This window comes from Dunckerocampus dactyliophorus, chromosome 17, assembly GCF_027744805.1.
Source record: "Dunckerocampus dactyliophorus isolate RoL2022-P2 chromosome 17, RoL_Ddac_1.1, whole genome shotgun sequence".
Classification (NCBI taxonomy): Eukaryota; Metazoa; Chordata; class Actinopteri; order Syngnathiformes; family Syngnathidae; genus Dunckerocampus; species Dunckerocampus dactyliophorus.
Genome location: NC_072835.1, coordinates 19923799 through 19935855, shown reverse-complemented (window position 1 = coordinate 19935855; position 12057 = coordinate 19923799). Strand labels below are relative to the sequence as shown.

Sequence of the window (12057 nt, the reverse complement as noted above, 5' to 3'; positions counted from 1 at the left end):
AATATTTACCGTCATACAGTATACTATATACTGTACAACTACAACCACTATTATCACCACTTATTAAATGAAGACATCCCTGACAATACTGAGCATCAGGCCACTGAACACAACCAGCATGCTGATAAAATGTGTTATTGTTGAAAGAACATAAAGCTTACTATACATGTACAGTGTAACAAGCGCAACTCTGTTAATCAGAGTGTCACGACTCTGCAGCCAACTCTGATCTTTACACTTTTGTTCAAGAGATCTCAGTTTAAAAGTCATGTTGCTATTTTGGATTAATACCTGACCTTTGGCCTTCCCGGGCATCACACGCAGGCGTCTGCTTCTATTGGCTGAGCCGGCCAGTCCATCATAATATGAAGGCCTCGTACAGGTGGAGCGCGGAGAAGGCTTGTCCGTCACATGGTGCCTCCAGCCATGCTGCTATAAAAAAAGCGCGGAATGTTGACCAGGCCTCACTTTGGGTGAGCCAGAGTGTGTGTGCACAACTAGGAAGGGCTGAGGGTACCGTGTTAGCTTTGACATCCACAGGCAAGCATGGCCGCTGTTCACCGTCTGGTTATTGTCCGCCATGGGGAGAGCTCCTGGAACCAGGAGAACCGCTTCTGCGGCTGGTTTGATGCGGACCTCAGCGAGAAGGGTGTGGAGGAAGCCAAGCGAGGAGCCCAGGCCATCAAAGAGGCTGGCATGAAGTTTGACATCTGCTACACCTCTGTGCTTAAACGTGCCATCAAGACCTTGTGGACCATCATGGAGGGTACGGACCAGATGTGGCTGCCCGTCATCCGTACTTGGCGCCTCAATGAGCGTCACTACGGTGGCCTCACTGGGCTCAACAAAGCCGAGACGGCCGCCAAGCACGGTGAGGAGCAAGTGAAGATTTGGCGTCGCTCCTTTGACATCCCACCCCCACCCATGGACAAGGACCACCCTTATCACTCCATCATCAGTGAGGTGAGCCAAGAAAAGTCAAATGCTTTCAGGGGTTCTCTTGCTTTTGCCCATTCTGACTGAACTGCACAACCTACAGTCCAGACGCTACAAGAACCTGAAGGCTGGTGAGCTGCCTACGTGCGAGTCCCTGAAGGACACCATTGCCCGCGCCCTGCCTTTCTGGAACGACGTCATCGCTCCTGAAATCAGAGCCGGAAAGAACGTGATCATCGCAGCCCACGGCAACAGTCTCCGCGGCATCGTCAAGCACTTAGAAGGTGAGCACGTAAAAGAAAAACATTGTTTGGGACTTGGAAGCACACAGGAAGGTTACAAATGTTATTTGTAGTTTAGCTGAGCAAGACCTATCGGTGCACACGACACACAAAGCCACACACACACACACACACACACACACACACACACACACACACACACACACACAGTTGATATAAATAGCAGCTGTAGGCTCAGGGACAAGGGAAGACGGTCATGAGTCTGGTTCCCATTACAGTCACGACCTTTATCTAGAAAGGTTTCAAGGAGTGGGCAGACAGACTTACACAGGCGGAGGAGGCCTCAAGGGTGATCGCAAATGTCACTTAAACTGTAAAAAATGATGACAATATAGTCTTCTGTCCTTCAAGGTACAATCTATGTATACTATTGTACCCCATGAGACTAAATACACTACTGGACTGGACTTTTGAGGTTGCTATTTACAGCATTTAAGGTGTCGAATTTCAATGCACCCTGCATTGTGCAAAGGGAATACCGTATCCTTATTCAACATTCATGTTTTTGTTGCTATTCAGTGAAAGTATGATTTCCATTATCCTTGTCAACTTTGCAAGTTCCCCACGGGACGTTTTAGAAAACTGTCATTCCACAAAAATGAATAGTTATGCTCCCATGTTCCAAAATCCAGTCCAAATTCAGAACACTGTAGTCAACAGTGATGTGAGATACCACTGACTTAGTTTCCAATCCGATACTGAGTAAAATTCAGGCTGTTATGGGCAATATCAATTTGATACTGATACTTTGTGGAAATACACTTAGTGTGTCCGGTAAATAAAAAAAACAACAACAAAAAACATTGCATTTGAAATCATAACATAAAGAATAGAAGACATCAGAGTAATTAATTTTAAACCCTGGTATCGGAGGAATCGATATTTCAGTATTGAGCTGCACATCACAAAATATTAATATTTGTCCATGGAACTGTTTTTTTAAATGTATTTTCTGTATGCTTCCAATAGTTTTTTACATTTTGCTTAGTAAAAATGGCTAAATGTACACATTTCCTGATCACATACAGGGCAGAAACCTAAGGCGACACTGCCGAAAGTGTCTCTTCCCAGCTTAGTGTGCAGGCCCAGCTTACCATCTGGGTGCACTGAGTTGGATCAAGGCGCGTGCTCGTGTCAGCATATCATCAGTAATATGTTGCAGAAACATTTATTATACAGACTTACTACAGCCTGTGTCATGTATTTAATGCAAGTGTGACAGTATTATTCTTGCTAATCTGACAATAAAATTGATAGAATTGTCATACACGCAGGCGCTGCAGTAGTCACCTCATCATAACAGGGTGCGGACATGCATAAGCTGGAAGGTGCTTGTCACTGCTGTCCTTCCATAGAAAGAAAAGGCCAGCGGTGTTTTTTCCCCAGCACCAGCTGAGAGCAGCAAGTTAAATGCATTAAATACATCTGTATGCTCTGCCGAATGAATGAAAATGGAAGATTATATACAATATATCCAAGCTCACCAGAATGTGATCAGACTTTTCCAACAAAGTATCAAAAGCTTTTACAGGATTTATGAGCAACCTGTATGAACATAAAAAAAAATCCTTCAATGGAGTCAGTGCCTCACCAGTCATAGTCCAAATTAGATTGTCATTTCTATGGTAATTATATAAACTAGGGGACATATTGCCAGCATATTTCAGAATTTGTTATGCTGGCAATTTGGGGAGATTTTTTTCATTAGAATGTTTCATTACTTCTTAAATTCTAGAGCATTTGTAAAATCCTGCTCACTGTTTTCTCAGGCATGTCTGATGCTGCCATCATGGAGCTGAACCTGCCCACTGGAATCCCCATTGTGTACGAGCTGGATGCAGACCTGAAGCCCGTGAAGCCAATGTCCTTCCTGGGGGATGAGGAGACGGTGAAGAAGGCCATGGAGGCCGTGGCTGCCCAGGGCAAAGTGAAGAAGTAAGCAGACAAGAGAGACTGTGTCCTTACCTCCCATCCTTCCATCTTTGTAGTCCATTCCAACAGGGGCATAGCTTTTGATGGTTAGCCTCCTGTTTGTTCTAGGTGAATACCTGTCAAATCAAGCAGACAGCCAGTCCGAAAAATAACTACGGTACATCCATCTCAACACCTGCACACCCCTCAGTTGTTTTAAGTTGTGGTCAAACCCACCACCCTGGCACAAACAATAAAGAAACTGTTTTTATAAAAGCCTGTGTCTGGTTCCTTGCAATGAAGTCTCTTTTGGCATTCTAGTTCTTTAAATTACATTATACAATACGCCGCAATTCTTGCTTCATTCCCCATTTAGAAATGTGCGGTTTCAGCACTGTGCAAAAGGTGCTGCGAAATCCTATCCAGGGTATCGTGATGAGGAAGAGGAGTCATTGGGTTCAGCATGGCAGCGTTCCCATAATGCAGGGACAAGTCTACAAACAGCCTTATCACAGAGATTAACGTAAATCACACTGCTTTTTTACGTAAAAGGAGCAAAAGTAGCAGTAGCTGAACAATGGGGGAATGTTCATCATAAAATGACCACTTTTTCATAACAACATTGATGGGATTAGTTTTTCACCCGAGTGCCCCAGGAAATAGTTGTAAGGCCATTTCACACTGGCCAGAAGAAATGAACACATTAGAAATTATCTTCATAAAATCTCCTCACAACTGATGACATAATAGGAGAGGAAAACTGAAAGTTGGATTTGACAGGCCGTTAGTTTATTTGTTGAGGTGGATCACACTTTGCATGACAACCGGGAAGCATACGGTGAACACACCAGTCAGCAGGTGACGAGGCCTCGCATTAGTGCCAGTCTTCGACCGCCACCTGTTGGTCAGTAAAAGGTAACGCAAGCCACAAGCTCCACTGATATTTTGGCCAAGGATGCAGTGTTTTTGGTCGTGTGTATTAGTGAACAGGAGTACACAAAATCTACTTCTAGCAAAGTACAAATAATAGTCCTCCCCCCCAAAGTTCAGAGAGCATCAGGGGTTGTGTCCATATGGTCCAGGTGTAGGACCTGGGGATGCTTTGGCAGGTGTTTGCCTCCTGAAGGACTTAAAGAACCTGGGCATAGACACTATCTTGTGTGGGTTCTTCTTGTATGTCACCGCCTTGTGCGTCTCTGCTTTCGACACGTCCACATACTCTGAAGCCAACGCCACGTTCTTTTCTATGCTGTTCATTAGCTCCCCCTAGTGGAAGGAAGCAAAACATCAGACTGGTCTTCCAACAGAAATACAGTCGTCCCTCTTTATTGTGGTTAAAGCGAAGTAGGAGTCAATATTAATAAATGGAATATTTTCCGATGGCATAGAAAAACTATTTATGATCTAAATACGGTTTTGAACATTATTAGAGCCCTGTAGACATGAAATAGCGCCCCTATAGTCACCTTGATATTTGTATTACCCAACATAGCAGTTAAAAATCTGAGAAAATAAGACAGACATCAATAAGACAACACACTCACACGATAGCAGTCCTTGTTTTCTGGATAGCATACTTCCTGTGGTGGCTATTGTCTCATCAATGTATTGTAATGGCAACTCATTACACAATACAGTACATAAGCCATTTAAAAACATAAATACAACTCCTGCTCGTGCGTGTCACAGCAAATGTGTTCCCTATGGGACCTTGGTGACGGGTGTCCAGATGTGTGGACAGGAAGTGATGTTGGGGTTTTAGCTTCTTGGGAGTTATGGCCCCAACAGTAGCCAGTGCCATTAAGATTATTATGTTATTATTATAACATTGCCTGTTGTGAGATAATTTAAACCTGTAATAATGTCTGTTCTGGCAATCACGTCCGGTGTGTGTCTCACCGATCGATTACTGACACCTACTGGCCAATGCAGAATACTACATTCACAATTAGAATTCTTCTGCCATGCATTTGCATTTTCGTTCATTGCTTTATGCTTGAAATGCTTAATTTTGGCCAAGAATAAGTACAATTTGCTTAAATATGCATACAAAAAAACTGATAATAGGCTGTATGAAACCACAAAACAGAGATCATTTAATTACGTTTTTAAAAACTGCGATATTGAGGATGCAATGACCGAAAAGCGATGTAGCAAGGGATGACTGTAATACGGTGTCTCAAATACATTCAGTTCATCATTCGTTCCCAGGCATAGTCTTTTTTTGAATGGTAACTTAAATAGAAAGCGGTTTGATGGCGCTATGTGCAGGGGAAAAAGGGAGTGACACAGCTATGAATCCATTGTCTCAAGTCAATTCACTCAACATTTTCCCGCAGGAAGTTGTGATGTTGGGTAACTGCACATTTAAGTAAGTACAATGCTGTATACTGTAAGCCTACCGTATAATTTGTTACTTAATGTGCAAAACTGGACTGAACTTGAATGCATTTAATAACCGAGAGGCATATAAAAAAATGTAGTGTCAAAAATAGGCATTTTTGGGCTTTTTATGGACGTGTCCATTCTCAGATTTTCGGAACATGACCCCTTGTGAATAGGAGGGATCAGTATATCGTGTACACTTTATACTTTTGACAGTAGTGCTGCCCCAAATCAATTACTGTCATTGTGCACTTACTGGAAATGACGATCTCAATAATTAAGCTATGTTTCTTGCTCCTTCCTTTCTTTTTAAGGATGAAGTGCAACCACTCAACATAGCATTATCGCCAACATTCGTATCGCTCCATAAATATCGTCCAGCTGTGTCCAGCACTGACCAGTTTGACTGGTTTGAGTGCAACATCCGGGTACTTGCCGTACTTCTACGCGCTCAAATATTAAGTGTAAGTACGGAAGTGCGCAAGACATAGCATAAGTTTTAGAAGAGTTGGATAGGAGTCATCCTCACTTGAATCTCCAGCAGCATGGCTGTGTCACATAAGATCTCGTGCAGCTCTCTGATGCTTGCCTCCAGGCGCACAATGTCCTCATGACGAGACTCGATCTCGCTCAGCGCCTCGCTCGAAATACGAGCATGCGAGCAGATCTGCGGAAAGGACAAGCATCGCTTAGTGACATGATGTTTTGGACTGTAGCAAACAAAAAGAGCACCGTTAAACTGACATCAGATATGAAAATGGTCACATTGTCGCAGTTGAGCATCTCCTCCAATTCTTCATCAGTGGTCACTTTGTCCACTGAGTAGGAGACAAGGCACAGTCAGTCAAGAAATCACGTGGCGTCAATATTACACAGCTATTGATATTTTATACGTTAACAGGCAACGTGAGTGTTGCACATACAGAAAGAGCAGCAAAAACGTGGGCTTGTACAGCGGAACGTTTACAGTTGAATGTGCCTAAGGTCGCACAATTCAGTCGTTGTCAGGGTAAAGGTAGAGCTTCACAGTAGGAGACATCTTTTTAGCTTTGTGACATGTGAAAGTGCATCTGCCAAGTTATTTCATGTCTACAAGGCTCCAATAATGTTAAAACCGTATTTAGAAGGTCGTAAAAAGGTTTTCTATGCTCTAGCTACAAAAACATTCCATTTATTAATAAGGAATCAAACTCTGCGGAAGTTTACTTATCAAGGTCGGGTCTGGAACCAATTTACCAAGATAAACGCAGGACTACAGTATTTCCATTTCTGTATTTTCTATGGAAACAATTGTTTCATGCAAACTACTTTAAGGTTGTCCAGTGTCTGTCCTAGAATGAACTGTGTTTGAACATAAAGGTTCCTCTGTCTATATCTCATAAAATGATGAAACTGTAACATTTGTACCATTTACTACTACGAAAGGGATTTTAAACAATTTCGTTGCACTAACTGACCAACAAAAACATGCAAATCTTGTATTAAACAGACTTTTTACCTAATTATTAAATTAAAGCAGATTGAAACCAAGCAAATGCAAAATGTAAACCTAGTTGGCCACTGATTTACAGTATGTTGAGCTTTTTAAAGATACAACATTTCTACAAGAGGGTCTGGTAAAGTGTGAGGGACTGTTCCTCAACTCACCAATCTGCAGTTGTCTTTGAATGTGGGCTTTGCATTTCTCTCTGAAGGCCACCTGTGTCTTATGGTGACCCGTCATGACCTCAGCAAAGCAGCGAGTCAGGTGTGCATGCTGACGGAAGGAGAATACCGCAATAGTGACACGTCATTATTGAGTGCATTGTTTGGAGCAACTTTGTTGGGCGTGCACCTGGCACGGTGCAATACAAAATAGCGCCGCCCCACCTGATTCTTCTTAATGCGCTGCATCACAGAGACACCATCGCCACTGCCGTCTACTGGGAAACCATCCTGCAATGCTGGGGAAACATACACATTAAAAATGTACTTTAAATACTTTTATTTAGAGCTGATTTCAGAGCTCTGAGATAGATCAGATACACAGTACGCTTGTGTTGGGAGGAATGTTCCATTACTCGCTCTGTGACCACCTGTTAAAAGACTGGTCCTCCTTACTATTTGCTAAACAAATATTTGGACATTAAATATTCAGGCTCAGAATGAGAAAGAGCGACGCACTTTGTCATAGTGTTAAACAATGACGGCACACTGCTGTACACCGTGAGTGGTCTGCAATGCTGCAATTATTGTGTGTACACTAACTTTGTAAAGTAGAGACAGAAGAATTCACTGGCTTCACTTTCCTAACTGCTAAAACAAAGCATATTTAATGCTTTTGAATAGTATAGCCACCCCTCATTTATCCCGCTAATTGGTTCCAGACCCGACCGTGATAATTGAATTTCCCAAAGTTGCATTCTTTATTTATAAATAAAATATTTTCACAGTTACAGCACAGAAAACCTGTTTACCACCTTCTACATATATTTTGTAACATTATTAGAGGCCTCTACACAAGAAATAACACCCCCATAGTCACCTTCACACTCGTATAACCCAATATAGTAGACATAAGAGAAAGTAAGCCATTTAAAAACGAATACGACTCGTGCTCGCGTGTGTTGGTATAGATGCGATCCGGGGCTAGGAGAACTGAGTGGTGGGCAGACAGGAAGTGACGTTGGGGGTTCAGAGTTGAGTTTTAACTTGGCGTAGGTTACGGCTCTAACAGTAGTCTGTGTTTTTGTTATGGTGGATTATTGTGCGATAATTCAAACCTGCAATAAAAGCCTGTTGTTCCATTGATCAAGTCTGGTGCTTGTGTCTCTCACTGAACATTACAGTAACATTACTGACACCGCGTCACCAGTGTAGAATACTACATATCATTCGCAGTATCTTTGGATGAGTCTTCTGAATGCCTTATATTTGTATTTTTAGTTCATTTTAGCCATTTTTATGATCCTTCATTTCAGTCCTTCATTTAGGCAAAAAAAAAAAAATAAAAATACAAATTTGCTTAAATATGCACATTTTTCACTAATAATAAGCTGTATGCCACCACAAAAAAATTTGCTTAATTAACTTACCTGTATATATTTTTGGAAAACCGTAATAGAGCAAAGCCGCAAAACTCCACTGTACAGTTGTCCCTCGCCACTTTTCGGTTCAAATGTTGCTGCCACACTGTATTGCGTTTTTTCAAAAATGTATTGACTATTTATTGACTGTTGACCATGACCTATTAGTAGTCAAAAACTCGTGAAGACAAGTCAAGCAATGTTACTTTGATGAGACATTGCCTTACATTACATTACCTTAACACTGCATGGAGTCAGCCAGAACAAGTTCTCCCATACCGTGTGGAAGTGGCAAGTTTCTTTGTCCTTCTTCCCCACTCCGTTTCAAAACCTTTCTTATGTTTACAATAAATTAATCGGAGGCTAACCTGTTAGCTCAGTAGCGTGCTGCAATTAAGGCGACAGTCGTCTCTTGTGGTCCTACAGCGATCGCGCAGCCTGCGCATAAGAGTTACACAATGTGGTGCAAACAAAGAATAATAGGAGTGTAAAGGTGACTAAAGGGGTGCTATTTCATATCTACAGGGTTCTAATAATGGTAAACACCGCTCTATGAGCTAACTACAACAATATTCTACAGTATTTATTAATATTGAACCCGACTTTGCGGAAATTCACGGGTCCGGAATCAATTAACTGCAATAAACAAGGCATGACTGTGTTCACAATGGCCTCTAAAAAGAAACTCATTGCATTTCATCCCTCTAAGGGGGCATCAGGAAACAAAGTAAAACTCTACCCACGCTTTAACTTTGCTCGGAATAAGTTGGCATCCGTCTTGATCTTGTTGTTCAGCAGTTCCAGCTCGTCTTTGCAACCTGAGAGGAACACGACAATGACAACGCAATAAAAGAAGACAGGAAGACTGGTGTGACGCCAGCGAGTTAGCATCACAGAGGTATAAGTGTATTACTCTTTAGAAGGCATATTGTTTTGAGAAGCAAAACGCTTAACTTAAGAGACGCCAGCAACTAGCCGAAATTACTTTCCTCCACAAAGTGAACCGACCAGACCTCGGCTCACGGGACGAAGTGGGGGACAAGTCACTGTTGGTGCGCAACACTGCTGATGGGGATGTCATACAACTTGCCATGTCAAAAAATCAGAAGTATCCCTTTCATTTATTTTTGACAAGCTGTCTGCAACCCACTTCTGGGTCCATCACAGGTCTAGAACTTGTTTTGCCTTAAAGTCTTCAGCATTGATGTGCTTCTTGCCGGTAGGGACCAGCATGGGTGTGGCAGGCAAAGGCTTTATTTACTTAAGGTGTGTGAGAGATGGCTGCTGGCAAAACACTAAAAGGTGTCCAGTTTGCACTTAAAAAAACAAGTATACAAATATGTCTTACTCTTATCTGGATTAGATGAGGCTAGGATGGCACTCTGTTTCTTCTCCACTTCATCCACTTGGCAGGAGATCTTTTGGACGAGGCTTCTCAACTCTCCTATCTACACACACACAAATCGTTGGAAGTGACAAAAGACAAAAACATAACATCTGCAGACTCTTACCGTTTTGAAAAACTCCTCCATGGTGTATTTCCCTCTGGCTGCATCTGCCATGTTACTAAATCATGCATGCATTGTTGCTTAAAATAACAAATTAGCCGCCACCTGTCCGACCAAACACAGAAGCCAGATGCCACCTTATCTCGATCTTTTAGCCATTTTCCTCCACTTCTGTTATTTTCAAAGTATCGAAACTTGCTCTTTGTTAAATGACTTATAAACCAGATGGTCCCGACAACACGCAAGAAGTCGAAGAGTGTGGAAGACGACCCTTGTTGTCATGAGCGATGCTAGTTAGCATGCAGCACACCTGTACCGAATGAGCGCGTTCCGTGAGCGCGCGGCCGTGTCAAAAAGAAAGCAAGAGTATGACCGGAGAATGAAAACACTTGCTCGTTTTTTTTCGCTAACTTTTGACGGTGTGAAATGTACTGTTTGTATTTGGTTATTGTGATTTACAAGCTAGCATTTAGAATATAGAATTTGATAAGGCATTTAAAGGAATATCAGTTAATAGTTACAGTGTAAAAATGGCTGTATTTTATTGTGAAGGTTATGAAGCTGTCAGACTTCCGTATGTAGTTGATTTGAACAGCAAGTGTCAATAAAATAAGTTTTGGCGACGGGAAAGCAACAAGATTTATTTTTATTTTTTAATCAAGCCGATTCAACGAGTAACACCATTCTTGCACCAACTTGTTGAAGTTGTTCAAATATAAGCTCCAAAGACACGGAAGTGAGTAGAAGACTACAAATAACCACTACATTAAAGTAACACTATCCGTTCGCGGCAGCCGGCATTATGAAGTGCAAGTTGAGGACAACACAAGGCCGAAAGTAAGAAAACAACAAAGACGGAGCGAAGCTGCCATTCAATACGAGACGGGCTTTGAGTCTTAGATCACCACTTACGACCACTTGTTGAAGTTGTGTATTAACAAGCAATATGGCGGCCAGAGCCAGAGGCGCAGAACTGGAGTACCAAGCTGACCACAAGAGGGCGGTAAAGCACACAGAAAAAGGTTTGAAAGAACACCTTTCTAAGTAAGCATTTAGATGTGAAGTAACATCAGCTGCAGGTGAAAAGTCACCTGAAAATGCAAATGTCCTCTTATGCAACACTTGCATACCCTGGCTGATGTAACAAAATCAGAAATCAGCCTTCTAAAGACAAGAAACCTACCAGGGGCCCGGAACAGACAGCTGTGTTCTGTCAATTTTGCCAGTCTGAAATCAAAGAAACCCAACAAAGTGACGCAGGCTTACGCGTTTGTGGACAATGGAAGCCACGCCAACGAGGCAGAAAAGTTAGAGTTAAGCTGCAGATCAGATACCCCAGATTGGAGATGTGTGCTTTGAAAGAGCATCAACTTGCCAGAGATGAACACGCATAAAAACATATCTGCTTTCACAGGAGAACATCGCAGTGCAGAAGGAAGTGAGGAGAAGACTAAAAATAGTCGCTACAGTTACATTGGTGTCGTATATCAAACACCAGGGACTGTATATATTCCGTTGAAGAAATCAGGAGGGATGTGTGTCTGTAGATTCTCGGAGGGATGTGTGCATATCTAGTTCGTCTTTGCAACACGACAAACACCACGGAAGGCAACACTAACAATGTCAACATTTAATACTGAACACATCATTGGAAAAATATCACAAAGCAACGCGACTAACATAGGCAGGTCATGCAAGAAATAGCAACTGCTTTCTGACAGAAACATGATAATATACAGTCTAATGGACATCAAAGTATCACCCCCTAGAAGATACACAGTTAATGTAATGTTAAAAAAAGACATTTGTGTCATGAAGCTAGTGAGATCTTAACAGAAATAAGAGCACTTCGTATCCAACATTTCTGAAACAATAACAGGTCCTCGTTTCCTGTGAAGCTTTTCATTCACCGTGGGATTTGAACTGTTCTCAGTCCTATAGGATTGAACT

General features: G+C 42.1%; 2 protein-coding genes across 2 annotated transcripts; one reads left to right on the top strand and one right to left on the bottom strand.

Moving 5' to 3' along the window:
- The first annotated feature begins 481 nt into the window (after positions 1–481).
- On the top strand, positions 482–3412 carry pgam2 (phosphoglycerate mutase 2 (muscle)). The gene is made up of 4 exons (XM_054756958.1): positions 482–963; positions 1040–1220; positions 3008–3173; positions 3279–3412. Exons 1-4 carry the CDS (start codon positions 547–549, stop codon positions 3280–3282), a joined length of 768 nt encoding a protein of 255 aa, XP_054612933.1. The 5' UTR covers positions 482–546; the 3' UTR covers positions 3283–3412.
- Positions 3413–3926: 514 nt separating this feature from the next.
- LOC129169951 (syntaxin-2-like) lies at positions 3927–11049 on the bottom strand. The gene is made up of 8 exons (XM_054756957.1): positions 10111–11049; positions 9948–10047; positions 9343–9417; positions 7404–7477; positions 7182–7290; positions 6279–6352; positions 6064–6201; positions 3927–4415 (listed from the first exon to the last, which is right to left on the bottom strand). Exons 1-8 carry the CDS (start codon positions 10159–10161, stop codon positions 4206–4208), a joined length of 831 nt encoding a protein of 276 aa, XP_054612932.1. The 5' UTR covers positions 10162–11049; the 3' UTR covers positions 3927–4205.
- Between the last annotated feature and the right edge of the window lie 1008 nt (positions 11050–12057).